Below are 18,899 nucleotides of genomic sequence, written 5' to 3'. Positions count from 1 at the left end.
CAACTCCCTAGTTAAATTGTAGACAAGTTTGAGCAAGAGTGAAAACTGAGCAAAATGGCACAGTGAAAACCAAACACAAATGGCACTCTAGCAATTTCTCACAAGGGAGGGAAAGGATACGTTATACAGGAATATCTTCTGAGGCACCTTAGCAACACTTCCCAATAAGTTTGTGAACAAGTTTAGGCAAGGCAATACTTTAGCATAGAGAATACTTAAATGAAAACCGAGCAAAATGGCGCTTCACAAGTTTTAAAAAGTGGGAAGGAAAAGGTGGTTAGAAGAAGTAGGTGCATCAACACAGTTCTAGTTGAGAAGCAATCTAGAGAAGGCAGTTCTAACAAATTCAGCCAGAGTCAATAGGCCTGTGCCAGAGTCAGTGGTACAGGGCAAAAGAGCCCAGGAGCAAAATGTTCTTGTAGCTGCAGTCAAGTCTTTGGTTAACAATTCGAAAAGGTGGATGCAGAAGGTGAAAGACAACGCTAGACGATAGGGGCGGCCAACCCAACAGGTAGGTAAAGGATTTAAAACACCTTTAGCGCTACCACACCAAAAAAAGGCGGCCTGGCGGAACAATGTACCTTGAAATGTAGAAGAGGCTCCTGCGGTGGCGGTTGTTCCTGGCAGTTCCTGCAGTTCAGGTGACCCAGCAGAGGAAGAGAGACTCTCGTCGTGGAGGAAGGTTCGAGTTACTGCACTGCCCAGGGATGAAACCAGCCGCGGTGCTGCTCAATGAATAAAAGGTACGCTCCTTTAAATCGCGGTCCGGGTGGATGGCTGCCTGGCTATCCGGCCTCCAAGTGCTGGGCACTGGCGATTCGACCAAGGCAGGTCCAAGAAGGCGATTGGCAAACTGGTTGGCCCCACCAGCTCAAGGCTCTTTCAGATGAAGATCTCCTCTCGTCGTGTGGAGAAAAGTGGTGAGACGCTGCAGCAGGGCTTCACCGGTGGTTCAGTCGTTGCAGATCCCTTTGGCTTCTCTCCTCTTCGGTTCCTCAGTTCCAGTGGCAACGTCTTGCTCTTACAGTCCTCAGGACCCTGCTTTTATGCAAAAAGATCCCCATTCATACAGCCTAGCTGTCACTCACACAGTGGAGTGGTCATCTTGGCGGGAGACCCTCCAGCCTATCAGGTTAGAGTGCGACATGAGTTGCTGCGGCAACCCTGTCCAGGGGTCCTACTCTCCCCCCTACCACACAATGGACCCACCCCAGACTCAGTGGCGCCGAAAGGAGGGCTTCTTGGTAGAAGCCGGCCAAAAGGACGAACAAAGGATCCCTGACCTGGGTTAGGAGTTTAGAGAAAGACACATAAAAGTTCTGGCAAATAAAACCTACCGGAGTAAAGTTAATATAAGAATAAACCAGCGGTATGTTAGAGGCTGTCAGAAAATGTGGTAGCCTCGAACAATGGGAAAATCCCATAGGGAAATATTTGCGGTCGAATATTTTCGGTAGTAACCACTGCCACCAGCAAGAAACTTTTGAGAGAGGAACTGTACGGTACCCTCTCGAAAATGAACACCAGGGAAAAACTATTAACCCTTCCCAGTACCTCCATAGTAAGATGGGTGGTACTGGTTTAGCTCATAAAAATAGACTAGTAAAGTCAATTGGGACTTTACATGCCCTGGGAGACAGTCAGTCCTAGGGTATGGAGTTTATGTTTGGGGGTCGCTATGACACCCCTGTGTCACTGCACTGAGGGTGCTGTGTAACATGTGTAAAAAGATGGTTCCTATGAGGGTGAGATAAACCCCATAGACATTAAACACAAAGAAATAGCCTAGAACACACATAGCAAATATGCCTAAGAGTGGGAAAAAGAGTCACACTCTTAGCAGGAGAAAAAAAACAAACCCTTCAAATCCAACAAAGCTGCTGGGGGACTCTATAGGTAAGGGCAATTAGCCATAGAATGAGAAATCTCCCTAACACAGAGCTCCTCTCTGAGGAAATTCCCTGAAGCAGAACAGGTTGCACTTCCTGTTAACACTGGACATGAACTGATCGACCAGAGGGGTTCCTCAAAGGGTGAAGATTCCTTGAAGGACTTCCTGCGCTAGCTCCCACTAGTGGGAGACTGTGCTCTGTCTGCTCAGAGCATCCGCTGCAGTATTCTCCTCTCTGGGTAGGTGAACGGCAGCGAGAGAGATTCCTTCTTCCAGTGCCCAAAACCAGAGATGCATTGCCTCTCTGCACACTGGTAGAGACCCCACACCACCTCTTTTGTTGAGGTGATGCATGGCCACTGTGCTGTCTGTCACCAGGACATTCTTTCCCTGTACAGAGGGCAGAAAGGCCATCAGCACCAGTGTGATTGCCCTCAGCTCCAAATAGGTTGATGTGTAGTTTGGACTCCGATGTAGACCAACGATGGCTGATAGTCAGATCGCTGGTGTGGGCTCCCCAACCTGGGGAGGCGTCCGTAATTACCGTAAACTCTGGCCATGGTTGCCAAAAGGGTTCCTCCAGAAACACGTTCTCCTTGCAGGCCCACCACAGAGGATCCTGCAAAACCTTTTTCGGAACCATAAGGTGGTCTGTCATCCCGCTAAAGAACTGTGACCATTGGGATCTGAGGTCCCACTGAAGGGATCTCATCCTCAGACCAGTCCCTGGCACCAGGAAAATGCAGGATGGCATGAGGCCGAGCAACCTCAGAAAATCAAAGGCCAGTAGACGTTGGACATTCTGAAACTTCATGACCATCTGCTGAATGTGCCGAGCCCTCACCTCGGGTGGCATGGCTTTTCCAGAGGAAGCATCCAAGTCAGTGAAGTGCAGCTTCTGAGAAGAGATCATGTGCAACTTCTTAAAATTGAGGTAGAAGCCCAATCTGTGGAGAGAGTGGCAGGTGATGCTAAGATGTTCCAGGACCGTTCAGGGGAACGGGCCATGGTCAGTCAATTTTCCAGGTAGGGGTAGATGTGAATCCCTCCCCTCCTGAGACTTGCTGCCACCAATACCCTCAACTTGTTGAAAACCCTTGGGGCTGAGGTGAAAAAAATTGGCAGAACCCGAAACTGAAAATGAGAACAGTCAATGGCGAACCTTCAGGTACTTCCTGTACTTGTGATAGATAGCCACATGAAAGTAAGCATCCTAAAGGTCCAATGATAACATCCAATCCTGGAGCTGGAGGGCCTGAACAATTTGAGAAAGTGTGACCATTCTGAACTTGTCCTTCCTGAGGAACTTGTTCAAGCATCTCAAGTCCAAAACGGGTCTCAATCCTCTGTCTTTCTTGGGGATCAAAAAATAAGGGGAGTACCACCTGCAGTTCATCTGCGCCACAGGTGCCAGCTCAATGGCATCTTTCTCCAGCAGAATGGAAACCTCCTGAAGAATGAACAAGCCTGGAACCTTGAGGAAGTGGCTCCCTGGCGGATGATCTGGAGGCCTTCTTAAGAAAGGGAGGCAGTAATCCTGGGATACGGTTTGCAAAGCCCAAGCATCGGGAGCAATTCCCCGCCATTCTTCCAAATGCTGATTGAGCCTGCCCCCCACAACAGTCCAGTGGACCAAGGCCTCAGAGAGGTTTTGGTGCAGTTGTGGTAGTGGCTGATGGCAAGGAAGCTGCGGTTTGGGCGGTCTTACCACCACAAACTCTTCCATCTCAAGGAAATCTTCTCTGGCCCCTTAGGTTGGCTCGGCTCCTTGCCCTTCCGCAAGATGAATAGTATCGAAAGGGCGACCCCTCCAACCTTGGGGAGTCTGATGGGCTTGCTGTGGTTGTTTTATTGCTGCGTCAAACGATTATGCTGCCACTCTGGGTGATTGGAGTTTTCCCAAACTTTCATCTGTGCTGCTTCTGAAAAGATGGCAACCATCTAAAGGCATGTTCAATAATCTAAATTGAATATATGGTGTAAAGTCAGACTTACGCAGCCATGCAAACCTGCGTGAAACAGTACTGGCTGCCATAGCCCTGCTGACACTGTTGGCAGAAACTAGCACATGGCCTCCTTTCCATCCTTAATGACGTTTAGGAAACCATCCCTTTCCGTCCCTTCTGGGATATGTTCTGCAGCCATAGCTATGACATCCCATAGCGTGAATGTAAATTTGGACAGGGCGCAAGCAGAGTTAATGGATTTTAACGCCATGCTACTGGCAGAAGGCTCTCTTGGCCAATGTGGCAAACTTTTTGTCGTCCCAGTCAGGTTGTATAGTTGGGTAGGCGGCAGCACTAAATGACAAGGTAGCAGCCTGCACTACCAAACTCTCGGGAGCTGGCTGTTTGGACAAAAAAATCTGGATCCACAATAGATGGTTTGAATTTTCTAGTGAGGTTTTTACTCACTGCAGGGTTGGGATCTAGGGTTTCCAAAATGGCAATTAGTCTTCTCCTTAAGGCAGCATGAAATGGCAAAAATAGGATCCTTTTGTGGGCCCTTACCTAAAATGTCAGTAAGCTCATCCTGCTGGTAAACAGTAGCAGGCCACCTCCATTCTAGATATTGTGTAACCCTATTCATAAGAGGCCTCATCATGAACTGTGGGGTCTGATGAACCAAACTCCACCTGAGGAGAGGTATCTGGGCCACTTGCATCTTTTATAGAGTCTATTGACTATTCCATCCTAGACTCGTCTGAAATCAGAGCCTCAGGAACATTTGGGGTCCCAAACTCAAGTTGAAAAGGAGGGTTGTCTTGGTCAGAAGGCTCATCCTCCTCACAAATAGAAGACAGACTTAAAAAGTCTTTCTTCAGTAGAGGTTTGACCTTCAGTGGCTCCGTTGACGGCTTCAACGTCAAAGAAGTCTACCTGTAACTCAATGGATTGACAGAGGAATGAGGCCTAGACGTTTCCTTGTCTCGAGGCTTCAGATCATCTCGAGGGGTCGAAGGCTTTTGAGCCTGGGCTTGAGGGCATGCAAGCTGAAATCTTGACAGACAGCTTCTCGGCCTTACAAGGCACAATGGGGTCATTCATGGGCCTTCTTTGGATCTTTGTGAGCGGCGGGAGAAGCTGCATTCTCAAAAATCTTTAACATCTGGAGGCGAAAATCCTCTCACTCGGCCCTAGAGGCCGACTTAACTGGGCAAGAGACTATGCGTTCGGGAGAGGAGTCGGCAGACGTCGAGCTGGATCTAGGATTCCCTTTCTCTGTCTTCTTTTGAGAAGACAGAGGACAACTCTTGCAAACCATTTTACGAGTGTTTTTTGGAGCGCTTCCACAGTGGTGAACCCCCTCTCAAGCTCCTTTCATCTGAAAATGATCTCTTCGAAAGGAGCAGTTGATGGGGATTTAGATAAGGGCCTACCCGTAGCAAGTTTCACCTTCCTATCTTTTAACACCTTCCCTGTCATGGACTGACAGGGACCGCAGTCTTCAGTCTTGTGCTTGAGCCCAACATACCAGAGGCAAACCTGTTGTCAGTGATGGACTTTTTGAGTGCACAAACCACGCATTTCTTAAAGCTGTCTTTTGAGTCGACATTTTGAAAATTAACAGTCGATACAACATCAATGAACCGATCCAAAGCAAACTGTGCAGTAGAAAAACAGAACTGAGGTAAACGGCGGGGTGCGTCCTTCATATACAGTCAGTGATGCCATGCACAAGAGCGGACGGAGGCCCTCTAGGGGCATCGAGTCGACGACGCACGAAGGAGATATCAAAGATGAGGTATACTTGAGAGGACAAAATCCATTCTAAGAATACAAATCTTGTTTGAGGTAATAGTACCTCCACTCAAAGAAATCATGCCTTTGGGGAAACCCTTCTATACAGGTTGATGAACTGTCCTGAAGTTAGTGGCAGATGTCTTCAATACAGAAATTAGACCAAGTCCGGGATGGTAATAACCAGCTGGACATTGACTTTCTTAAATACAAATACAAGCCAAGAGCTCACACAAATCTGCATTATTGACAGCTTTCAAGTTTATTTCAGATCTCTTCTCTCCGTTGAATGCAAAAGCCCATAGCTCCCATAGGACTCCCCGAATGCATCACCTGTATATGCTGCCATAATTTATAGACTTTTGTTCCCCCTGGAATGCGCTTCATCACGCCACGGGGCAGAACTGCCTGGCAGGACGACCTGGGTTTGGCAATCTCAGATGACTGGTACCAGATGTGTACATGTATCAACCACTGTAAGGTAGATCTTGAGCTACAGTAGAACCAGCAGAGGACAAGTCATCATTTATACTGGTGACCTTGGAAGATGTGGTCCTGCAAATCACTCCCTGCTAATACTTGCTGGCTCTGCAAAGACAAGGTGGGGCTGACTCTCCACTTGTTCTGGACCTTGAAGTAAGCTTAGACCTTTTGGGAGGATGTACTTTAGCAGACTGATTTGGTCCTAGTCCCGTCAATCCTGTGTCTGCCCATCATCTGTATAATATTCTTAATACCCTCAAGACCCAAGCATTTCTACAGGGAAAATGAAATGCCCTATAGGGTCCTCATCGAGGTGAAGAAATAAACATCAAGGCACTATAAGTGCAGCGTTTTCCCCTCCCATGAGGACTGCCTCCACTCTCTTCGAGAGACACACTGACTCTTTTCAGAGGAAGGATAAACTTGGGCATATGATCAGGTGTGGAGATCTTTTAATGAATTATGTGGGTCATTGAGCTAGGTTTGCAAGGTGTGCTTGACATTTGACCCCAGCTCCCTCCCATTACCCCCCCTTTGTCTCTTCCTCCCATTCCTGCAGTGTGTATCCCCCTATTAACTCTCCTAACGCTGCAGGGTTAATGTCTTATTCTGGGGTGGGTACCTTTGGAGTGAGGTACACCAGTTTGTATAGATTTTTTAATTGTACACTTACCATACTTCTGTTGTAAAATATGTTCTAATTACCAACCCTATGTTCTTTTGGGAAAGTAAAACCGTGATTAAAATAGAGCTTTCCTCTCATGTTGTACATTTGTATATTATCTTGAATCTGTATTTTGAAAATAAAATTACAATGCACTGAGTTTTTTGTCGATAGAGCTACAGAGAAACGTGTAAATAATGCTGTTTTTCAGAAGTGCAGCCCACAGTATGATTTTCTTGTGAAACATGAGAACTGTTTTACAAAACAAAAAGCAGCCCACCTGTCTGTGTTTTCAGTGCACTGCAACATAAATTTGTGTCAAAATCAATAGCGCAGTATTCACATATGATTTTTATGCCTTTGTTGCAGCTAACCTGTATGGCAAACTTAAGTGTAATGAATTCCCCTATGTTCTAGGCATAAATAGCCTGTTTTAGTTGGTAAATCTTTCAATAAAGGCTTATGCATGCAACATGTGACAGAAAAAAAGGCTATTCTGACTGTTAAAACTTCCATCACATGTTCATGGGCTACATTAAAGTCCCCACAAAAGAACAAGTTACTTCTTACCTGGTAACGTTCTTTCGATGAGATATTCCTTCAACGTATTCCTTATCTTGATAGATCATCTCCAGCTTGCTGGCCTTGGAAAATAAATTTCAGTAGAGGGCGCTGCGTGTCGATGTCCCTCGAGCCGATGTCCCTCGACAGCCTCTGTATCGGCGCTGACGTCATCATGCGCATAAATAGACTCGCGCAGCATCCGTTGCTCAGTTCCGTTTTGACGTTAACAGTTGTTTTACATGAATTGGTTAGTGACCCAGAAGGAGCATAAACTGTAACCACAAGGGAAGTTTTACTGAGGGGATGGATGGGAGGGGCGATAAGGAATACGTCGGAGGAACATCCCATAGAAAGAACGTTACCAGGTAAGAAGTAACTTGTTCTTCGAGGGGATTGTGTCCTCCGACGTATTCCTTATCTTGACAGACTCCCATACAAGTGGTGTCTAACTGGAGGTGGGAGTAAAATTGCCATGTTTCCCTTCAAGAGTGAACAGAGTGCAACACAGCTTTGCCAAATCTAGTCTCTTGGCTAGAGGAGGAATCCAGGTTGTAAAATATTGTGAAGGTATGTGCAGACGACCATGTGGCAGCCGCACATGTGTCTCGAATCGGTACCCCTCTTTGGAGGGCCGAAGAGGGTGCGATGCCCCTGGTTGAATGAGCCCTAAGATTTTGAGGAGGCTCTTTCCCTGCCAGTTTGTAATATTCCAGAATGGCTAAAATAATCCATCTGGAAATGGGATGTTTTGTTATGGGTAATCCCAATTTGTGCCCTAAGTAACCCACGAACAGTTGGTCTGCTTGCCTAATCCTAGCAAGTCTGCTGATGTAAAAGCTCAACGCCCGCCTTGGGTCCAGCCTATGCAGCCTTTATTCCTCTTTCCCCGGATGGGGAGGGGGATAAAATGAAGGTAAGGTAATCTTCTGAGTGATGTGGAATTCAGAAACCACCTTTGGGAGAAAATTAGGCTTCACTTGTAGGACAACTTTGTCTTTATGAAAAATTGTATGAGGGGGTTTACAATTGTATGATAGAGCTTGTAATTCGCTCACCCTCCAGGCAGATGTCAATGCCACTAATAAGACAGTTTTAAGGGTGAGAAACCTTAGTGAACAAGAGTGGAGTGGTTCAAAAGAAGTACCCATCAGGAAATTTAAGACTAAATTTAAGTCCCATAATGGAACTTGGAATGGTCTTGGAGGATAGACATTGGTTAATCCCTTCAGAAATTGTATTACTAAGGGTAACTTGAAATACGATGGTTCCTCTGCAGTGCGCTTGAAGATCGATAGCGCTGCGAGATAGCCCTCGATAGTGCTAACCTGAAGGCCCGAATTTGCCAAAGAGAGGAGAAAAGATAACACCGTTGGTGTACCACATGAAAAGGGGTCGATATTCTTTTCTCTACACCAGCTGCAAAATTTGTTCCAACGGCAGTGGTATAAAGTCTTTGTTGCTGGCCTTCTTGCCGAAAGCAACACCTCCATGACGTCATCTGGGAGGTCCCAATCCTTGTATCTCAACCTTTCAGACACCAACCGTGAAGGTTGAGGGTTCTGATGTCTGGATGGAGAATCTGACCTCCCTTCTGCGAGAGAAGATTCTCCTTGAGTGGAAGACGAATTGGAGGGCAGATGGACATGTCCAGAAGGTCCGGTACCACGTTCTCCTGGCCCAGTCCGGGGCAATTAGGATCATGGCTTTCCGGAACCTTCTCAACCTCCTGATCATTTGAGGAATGACAGGGACTGGAGGAAACGCGTACAGAAGTGGAAACTCCCAGTCCACTACGAACGCGTCCCCTAGAGCTCCTCTCGGGGGAAATTCCCTTGAACAAAACAGATCGCACTTCCTGTTGATGCTGGTGGCGAACAGATCCACTTGAGGGGTTCCCCAAACGGTGAAGATCTGTTGAAGGACTTCCTGAGCTAGTTCCCACTCGTGGGAGACTGTACTCTGCCTGCTCAGAGCGTCCGCTGTCAAGTTCGAGAAATTCCTTCTTGGATTGCCCAAAACCAGAGCTGCATCGCTTCTCTGCACAGAGGCAGTGATCCTACGCCTCCTCTTTTGTTGAGGTAGTGCATGGCCACTGTGTTGTCCGTCATTATCAGGACATTTTTCCCCTGTACAGCTGGCAGAAAAGCCTTCAGCGCTAGTCTGATTGCTCTCAGCTCTAACAGGTTGATATGTAGTCTGGACTCTGATGGAGACCAACAACCGCTGATAGTCAAGTTGTTGGCATGGGCTCCCCACCCCGTGAGTGAGGCATCCGTGACTACTGTTATCTCCGGCCATGGTTGCCAAAACAGTTCTCCTTTCAAGATGTTCTCCTGGCGAACCCACCACTGAAGGTCTCGAGCCACCTTGTCCGGACCCTGAAGGAGACCTGTCATTCTCCCTGAGAATTGCGACCACTGACTTCTTAGTGCCCACTGAAGAGATCTCATTCTCAGGCAAGCCTTTGGCACAAGGAAGATGCAGGATGCCATGAGGCCTAGCAACCTCAAAAAGTCGAAGGCTGGGAGACGTTGGGCATTTTGAAACTTGGTGACCATCTGCAGAATATCTGGCGAGGCTTTTCCCAGGGAAGTGTCCAGGACCGCTCCAATGAACTGGAGTCTCTGTGATGGTATCATCTGTGACTTCTTTAAATTGAGGGAGAAGCCCAGTTTGTGAAGGAAGTGGCAGACATAATCTAGCTGGATCTGAGCTTGTTCCGGAGATACAGCTCTGATCAGCCAATCGTCCAGGTAGAGGTAGACGTGAATTCCTTCCCTCCTTAGACTTGCAGCCACTACCGACATTAGCTTGGTGAAGACCCTCGGGCGGAGGTCAGCCCAAATGGCAGAACTCAAAATTGATAATGAGAGCCGCCAATTGCGAACCTCAGGTATTTCCTGTGTTTGAGATGGCTTGGCACATGGAAATAAGCATCCTGTAGGTCCAGAGATACCAGCCAGTCCTGGAGCTGGAGGGCCTGAAGGATCTGAGAAAGAGTTACCATCTTGAACTTGTCCTTCCTGAGGAACTTGTTCAATTCTCGTAAGTCCAAGATCGGTCTCAGTCCTCCGTCCTTCTTCGGTATTAGGAAGTAGAGGGGAGTACCATCCCTTGTTCCTCTCCGCTACATGTACCGGTTCTATGGAACCTTTCTCCAGCAGGTCTACAATTTCCTGCAAGAGGAGCTGTTCCCCGGTGGATGACTGAGGAATGCGTAGAAAAGGCAGGTAGTAACCTTGGGTAACTGTCTCCAATGCCCAAGCATCTGACGTAATAGCCTGCCATTCCGTCAGATGTTGAGTTAGCCTGCCCCTACTGGTGTCTTGTGAGGAGAGTCCTCAGAGTGATTTAGAGGCGGCTGATGCAGGTGCCGAGGGTAAACAGGCACCTGCTGCTGCGGCTTTTGTATTTTTACCCCGTCCACCTCGGGTGAATCTTTTCTGTCCTCTGCCTTTTCCGAATGTGGAATAAAAGCGAAAGGACTTAACTCTCCAAGAGGTTCCTGAGGGGCGATATGGCGTTTGACGGATTGCAGCTCCCAGGTATTTTGCTGCTGCTTTGGATGTCTAACTTTTCTAGGCTGTCATCAGCCTTCTTACCAAACAAAGAAGAGCCGTCAAAGGGCATATTTAAAAGTCTGGCTGGTACATCTGGTGCAAACCCAGAATTTCGCAACCACGCAAATCTGCGGGTTGTAGTACTTGTCGCCATGGCCCTACTGGTGCTGTCAGCAGAATCAATGCCAGTTTGAAGGGATTTGCACATTGCGTCTTTACCATCCTTAATGATGTTTAGAAACGCTTCACTTATTTCTCCCTCTGGGAGGCAGTCAGCCGCTGATGAAGCACACTCCCAAAGTGTATGGCTGAACCTTGCGAGCGTACAAGTAGCGTTAATAGATTTCAACGCCATGCTACATGCAGAAAAAACGTTCTTAGCCATATAGTCGTATCTTTTGTCATCCCTGTCCTTTGGAACAGTAGGGTATGCCGATCTACTGCCTGATGCAGTTGCTGCTTGAACAACCAGACTCTCTGGAGTTGGATGTTTAGATAAAAATTCAGGGTCAGTAGTAGATACCCTATATTTGGCTGATAACTTTTTGTTAACCGCTGGGATAACCTCAGGAGTTTCCCAGTTAGCCAATATTTTTCTTTGTAATGTAGTGTGAAATGGAACCACAGGATCTTCCTGTGGGCCTTTGACTAAAATGTCTATAAGGGCATCCTGTTGGAATGCAGGTGAAGGTGTAGACCAACTCATGAATTCTATAATTCTTGCCATTAAAATTCTGTAAGGGGTCTCAGCATGTTCCCCTGGGTCTGGTTTGGCAAATTCTATTTCTGGGGAAGTATCTAACCTACTTGCCTCATGTAAGGATTCTCGAAGGTCCTTCAACCTATTTTCCTCGGAGGTAAATTCCTCTGGGTCTGGTGTTGCAGATCTCTCAACCCAAAGGGTCTTTCTTGATCCGAATCCTCCCCTTCCTCATAAATTGAAGACAAAGGTCTGAAATGATCAGACCTTGGAAATGGCTTCAATCCCATTTCCAGAGCAGAAGGGGCTAAATTTGTCATAATTGGTTGGGAAAACGTCGACGTCGTCGACGCGGACGTTAAAGGCTTCGAAAACACCGAAAATGGCGTTGAGAAGATTGGAAGAGGCCTCGAAGAACTCGAGTGGATCGGGATCCTACTCGAGGTTGTCGATGACCTCGAAGTCATGACAGAGGCCCTGGGTATGACCACTGGCTGTGAGGTAGTGACGGCCGTGGGTTTGTTCTTTTTTGGCGTCGATTCGACCGACATATGCGTCATGAGCCCCTCGATAATGGCGTCGATGACGCAGATTTATGCGAAGGGACCTTCGACGTTGGCATCGATGGAACAGTGCCTTTGCTCGAGGGTTCGTGACGCTCTCGAGTAGTTTCTTTCGCCGGGTGCAATGACTTGCAGCGTTTTTTTCGGGCCTTTCACCCAGGGTATCACCCTCAGCTGTCTTCGAGGGGGTCGAGGCCACTTTCTCGAAGACCCTCAGCATCCTTTTACGGAATTCCTCCCACTCAGCCTGAGAGCTATGTTTTGTGGGGCAGGTGACTCTTTCCGGAGAAACAGAAGACGACGACGAGGAAGGGGATCTTCGACGTCTCTTATTGAATGCTTGGATCTCAAAGAGTGGTGGGAACTGCTTCGAGACCTAGACCAAGAATGTTTCCTGTGTCGGCGAGGAGACAAATGTCTCGACTCTGCTGAGGAAACCTTTGAAGGAGTTTTAACTGTCTTACCTCTCTCAAGCTTCCCCTTACGCTCCTTCAAGGCTTTCGCCGTCATGGACATGCAGTCCTCGCACTCCGAACATTGGTGCTCCGATCCCAGGCACAACAAACAGATCCTGTGAGGATCTGTCAACAACATTTTCTTTCCACAGTCTCGACATTTTTTTAAACCGGACCGTAGAGTCGTCGGTTCGGATGAGGAAGCCATTGAGTAGGAGTTGGTATTCTCGAGGAATAATGAAGAATATATTCTTTGACTAACGAACTGAGCAACGTGATTCCGAGGCCCACGAAGCGCGGAAAAACGGAACTGAGCAACGGACGCTGCGCAAATCTATTTATACGCATGATGACATCGGCGCCGATACGGAGGCTGTCGAGGGACATCGGCTCGAGGGACATCGACGCGCAGCGCCCTCTACTGAAAAAAATTCCGAGGCCAGCAAGCTGGAGATGATCTATCAAGATAAGGAATACGTGTGCCTGCAATCTCAAGCAAAGAAGCAGTGGTGTTTCCACAAAAGTACATAATTATGTTGGGATGGCTTTGCCCAAGATCAGACAGTGTATCACGCACAAGTACCGCAAAGGCAACAGGCTTTAAAAACACAGCAAGCACCATTGAATCCGGCGCAAGGGCAGTCGCAGCATGCACCCATGCAGATACAGCAGAGTGATCCCTGTCAGCTAGGTACTAGTCGTCTTAATTTTGGTAACCACCCATATGGTCTCCAAAAGTCTTCACTGGAAGTAGTTTTATTGTTCTGTAAAGAAAGTACTCACTGCACAAGGCCTACTGTCTAAAGAGTTGATCATCTCAAAACCAGACTACTCTCGCACTAATCTTGGCAGTGCCCTCTTCTCCCCTTTATCTCTTGGAGAATGGCCATTTCCCCCACAAACGTTAGAAAAAAGCCTGAACCTTTTTCTGTGAAATTTGACCGCTCAGCTTACTAACATTCCGAGACATAGCAAGAAATGGAACACTAGATCAACCAATCAATAACATACAGGGTCCCAAAACAGATAAAAGGAGCTTTAGAAGATGACCAGGTGCATGCATCTTATTTGTATTAAGTATATGCACAGTGACTCAACATAGGCAAATACTGGCATGTGTGCCCTAAGGCTTTATCTTATCAAACATGCCATAAACTGACCTATGACCAGAAAGTGTCAGTTTCATCTAAAGTCGCACTGCATACACGTCCAAAATAAGCATTAAAGCGCATTGCTAGGAGTTATCCACACAGAATCACAAGTTATGGGCCTCGGCTGAATTAGAGGGTGCATAAGGAGGGCTCAGCGTCCATGGCATGACGGGCAACACCCTGCAGTGATGGATTTTAATGGTACTAGACTTCGATGCATTAAAAAAAAAAACAGGTCACAGAAAGAAAAGCACAGGAAGATGGCTACTGAGCAATGCACGCTCAGCGGCTGTAGTCCACTGTCCCTTTTCTATTTTGATGGAAGGTATTGGGCTAGGATGGTGCACAGGGAACCGATGGTAGTGAACATGTGAGACGGGAAGGTATGGCACAGGGAGGCAGATGAGGAGATTGGTAAGGAGATTGATGGAGTGGGTGGATGAGGCGGCACCCACAGTGGCAAATGACATCTTGACAGCCATCAGGATGTTTGCAACACTGACAATTATTGCTGGGAAGAACTGCATCCTCATTGGCTGTCAATAATTTCAACATTCAGCTCTGGGTACTAAAAAACATAACAGGATTTGTGCTTACTTGAAGGTATGCCCAGAAGATGTGCTTTGCAGATCTTGTGATCAATTCACGGATTCCAATTTTCTGCTCAAAGAAGAGAAAAAGTAAGATCATTTTGTACAGATAGCGTTAACTAGAACCAGATGATCCAACTATATGGTATATGACTTACATAAACATAATCCAATTGGGTTCGAGTTGGCATCTTTAAAATGAAGCCGAGTACTTTGCCCAGGTAACGTATGTTGATTCCTCTTTGGTGCATTGCTTCTGCGAAGGTGGCTCCATCCATGGGGAGAACCGTATGATCAAGGCAGTCATTCACCTGCAACAACGTACAATATGTGAAGAATACAATTCATGATAAAAACAAAATGCAATCATTTCTTTTGTACGTTAAGCACGCTCAGATAGCTGTTGTGCTGTATAACAAACACTAATCAATATTATGGTCTCCAAAAAAAGGCAAACACAATCACAACTATGTTTTTCAGCCATAACACAGGAGGAAACAATACTTTGAAGGGGGAAAATGGGAAAATACCCTCCCCCCATTCTCATTCAGACCATGGCCAAGGACATCAAGACCCAAGCACCCCCCGTAAGAGGAGTTCGTCCAATTCACCCCCTCACCAGATGCAGACTCCCTGCGTTCAGGGCCCACACGCCGGGGACCCTGCCCCATACCACGCCCTGGTCAAGCCGACGCCTGCGACATGGACCAGCTCGATTAGATAGCAACCACAAAACACTGTCCCCGTTAGAGATGCCATGACGACATAGCCAACAGACAAGAACACACGTGCTACCATGCACACTAGTCACTCACACACCAATCCACACGAAGAACATACTCAGTGCTATGACTTAGGTGACTGACACACCCACAGACATGCATCGTTGTTATCTTTCACATAGGCCATCTACAGCACCGCAGAAAAGCAAGACGCCTGAAGAGCTTGTGTATATGCTTGCTGATGCTTTCTCGCTACCTATCCCTATGAAGACGCCACCATATATAGCTAATGCTGCTTGTGACATATTATGGGTTATGTATCGCCACTCAGAAACTAGGCCCAAGTAGGCCGCAAGCAACAGTCCCCAAGCAGGAGCCTCTCAGACGAAAATCCTCCCAAGACGAAAAGCAAAGCGCTGATCATGCAGAACGAGCCCCAACGAGAGCTCACAGCCAAGGTGCAATGTTGCAACCCACACGCCGCGCTCCCAGTGCCAAGGTTACACCTGCCGATGCCAAACACTCCTCAGAGCCGAAATACAAATCTAATGCTCATAATTCTGCTCCAGCTACTGTCTCTCCACACGTGACCAAGCCGAACTGACAGGATGCCAAGCTCACGAGACAGAAAGTCGCCAGGGTACCACGTCTGGGACATAGTCTGCAACAACGAAGTGACAAGTTGGAGACCTAAGGTGATGGGAAAGACATGCACACCAGCCATTAGTCAGACCTGTCTATTGTCCATCACTAACACATAGTTGCACATTGTTGCAAGCACCAGGTACATCGCGAGCTGGGAACGGCGATGGTCCCAGGCTTGGGGGCTTGCGAGGGAACCAATCAGAATACGAGGGGCTCATCACTGACGCCATCTTAGTTAGCCAATCACCATGTGTCCCCTTGTAACTAATTTGTTGTAGCAATGACCCGTCCTTATCCACTAATATTTCCTCCTATAGGTAACCATACTAACCCTACCACTCGGGGAGCCAACCCGAAGTGGCGTTCGGTTTTGTGACATTTTCCCAGGTGACCCAAGTAGCACGTCATACTACGGTAAAATGGGCCTGCGAGCCCACTGATGCAGAGAGAGCTTCACCGGATGCATACGGTCGAAAGCGAATCCCTGCCGTTACTCTAATAAACAGCAGTTATTACCTTGTTCTTGGCTGTGTCTCATACTCCTTTTGGGACACGGGAGGAGTTGGGGCCTCCCCAGCCCCGGAGGTCAGCGGACGGCTCTGCCGGCCCCCGGGAAAATCTCCCCGACAACTTAAACCTTTCAGTGCCTGCTTGCTCACTCCCCTGTCCGGTCTATACAATTCCCATTTTTGTTTGAGGTGAATCAGTCCATGCAGTGTTGTGCTACACGTGCCAAAATCTCCTGGAAAATAGTTCAAATTGACTTCCTCTCATTACTTTTTCATAGGTTCAGTGGATAATTCTGCATAAATCTTTCACACAATCATATATACCCAGGTTTGTATTATTTTTATGAAGTTTAATGAAGGAGGAAAGCTATGAGGGGAGAGGGAGAGGGAGAGAAAAAATAAAGAATAATTCTTCCAAAAGAACATGAGTAATTTGTTTTTTGGGTCCCAAAATAATGTTTACATTCAACTTTGTGCCACACGTTAAGACTGACCGGCATGAAAGTTTTATGAAATGCCATTGGGGTTGGTCTGGAGCAATGCCAGAGATTAATTCCAGCCATCACCCCTTTTGTTTTGCTATAGTTACCCCGAGTGGGACAGGCATGCCCGGGCATGCCCAGACGTGGGTCCCGTGCCTAGTGGGCCTAGAGACCCAAGCTACTCCTCACTGATGAGACTCAGCGAGGCTGAAACGTGTCTGGCAATGCTTGTGGTCTTGTGCAGAAGGGATGTGACCAAGAGTTTGGGCTGGACTGCCCCTTTTGGGGTGGAACCAAGCCTGATTTGCGCATGGTATTTTCCTTTTATAATGGCTTGGCATGTGAAGACCGGTGGTTTGGAGGCTTGCCCACAGCAATGCCAGAGGTTAAGATTTATTCTAAACATTCTGGCCATCACTCCTTTGTTTAGTTTTAACCATTTCTGTACAGAAACAATTGCAGGTCTTGGGCTGAACTCCAACCTTCGACCCGCTCTCTTGACACTTTACTTCCCCAAAAACACAAAAGAACTCCTTCCCATGACAAAACACAAACAAAAAGGGTTGGGCGTCTTGTGTCAATAATTAATTCCACCAGTTCAAGGGTGTAATCATGACTTACAAGAAATCAGGTTCCTCCCCAAAACTCACTCTCTCTTTGGCTCTTTATGACTTGCCTTCTATTGATGGCAGGACCCAAGCACCACAATCCTTTTACTAGGGCTCCATCACAAGCTGGAGAAGCAACTGGGAGCTTTTTCTAGTTCTATAGAGAGAAGAATGGGTTTCCTGCCACAGCCTACACTGGGGAGTTTAAAAGGTCTTCTTACCTTCCTTCAAGTCCTGAATCTCTATCCTGTCTCTCCACTCTACTTCTCTTCTGGTCCTGCTCCTTCTTGATGCAGCGCCAAATGTGCATGCGCTTCTGTAGCTTCCTGTTCTCACTTGCTGTGTCACAGATGGCCTCAAGAACACAGCAACTCTCAGGCAGTTCAACGTTTTTTTCTAAAATGTTTTGAATAGGGTTTCGCTAAGGGCCATCCCCCTCTCTAGTCTCCTGTGGGCTTTTCCCTCCCTAGACCAGGTATCTCTAAATCCCGAGGTGGTCACTAGAGATCAGTCACCCCCTAACGCCTATAACCTGGCACAATACTAATGATGGCCTAAAGGCAATCTCCTTATCTGTTTGGTTCCCTCCAGGAATTTCTAGGTGGATCCTAAATGGGGTCTCAAGGGGTGCCTTTCAATCACCCCATTCTCACTTAGTCTTTACCTCTCACACCCCGATGTTCTTGTATAGGTGTTACCAACCCCTCCCCCCTCAACTGAGTATAGATAATATGATAGGCACATCAAATGGTGCTATTAATTCAGAAATCAGGATTATAGTGCCTTTAAGGTAAAAAAAAAGTGTATGTGGCACTGCGCATAGTTGGGTTAGGATGACCCAGGAAGTGAACAGTCCTTTAAATATCACACACATACCATAAGTGTATAAAGATATATTATGAATAAGGGATACAAAGTGAGAGATGCTTAAATAAATAAATACTAGCTCAATACAGTGTCAAAGATAGATTTCAATATGGATAACTCCAGTACAAAATGGTTTCCAGGGGTGAGAGACTATGACTCATGTCAAGAGTTTTCAGACAAGCAACAGAAGCGGATACGTTGGAGATAGTCTTTGGCAGCATCTTGCAGTGAAGTAATTTGGTTTGTGAGGTTAAAATTGGAACTTGGCAGGAAAAACAGACAAGATTAATGATGAAGCCAGATAAAGCAAGGGAAACTTGGATACATGTATCTATGTTCTTAATGAGGAGGGCGCAATGTGCATCATGCAGAACATTTTGAGAGACCAGCTATATTATTTGGCACCATATGATAAAGTTTATCAATTTCTCCAACAGTATAAGGCACTAACAAACTTGGCAGGATCTCGAAAATCAGGTAAAGAGTAGACACTGATGTGATGAAGGTGTTATTGGCAGAAGTTAAGAACTGTCACAGTCATGTCTAGCCAAATCTAAAATAGGCTGATCAGTTTTGTGCGTTAGAGAAAATTGTGGATGCCAGCTATGATTAATGTGGGCTTGGTGTACACCAGACTATAAAAGCAGGGGGAAGGCAAAATGTCTCTTAGCGTGTCCAGAGCGTGTCTTGTAACTACAGCTAATA

At 46.9% G+C, this 18,899-nt stretch overlaps 1 protein-coding gene across 4 annotated transcripts in view; it reads right to left on the bottom strand.

Moving 5' to 3' along the window:
- The window catches only part of CLUH (clustered mitochondria homolog), a 2,231,193-nt gene that overhangs the window by 734,276 nt on the left and 1,478,018 nt on the right, over positions 1–18,899 (bottom strand). For all 4 annotated transcript variants that reach the window (XM_069615061.1, XM_069615063.1, XM_069615062.1 and 1 more), the window contains exons 14-15: positions 14,520–14,672; positions 14,369–14,431 (exon numbers count right to left, since the gene is read on the bottom strand). In XM_069615061.1, coding sequence (XP_069471162.1) covers positions 14,369–14,431; positions 14,520–14,672 — 216 coding nt within the window. The remainder of the gene's footprint in view (positions 1–14,368; positions 14,432–14,519; positions 14,673–18,899) is intronic.

This window comes from Ambystoma mexicanum, chromosome 9 (assembly GCF_040938575.1).
Source record: "Ambystoma mexicanum isolate Mex_15411 chromosome 9, UKY_AmexF1_1, whole genome shotgun sequence".
In the NCBI taxonomy this organism is placed as follows: Eukaryota; Metazoa; Chordata; class Amphibia; order Caudata; family Ambystomatidae; genus Ambystoma; species Ambystoma mexicanum.
The sequence above is the reverse complement of the archived record's forward strand: the minus strand, read 5'-3'. Positions and strand labels throughout refer to the sequence as shown.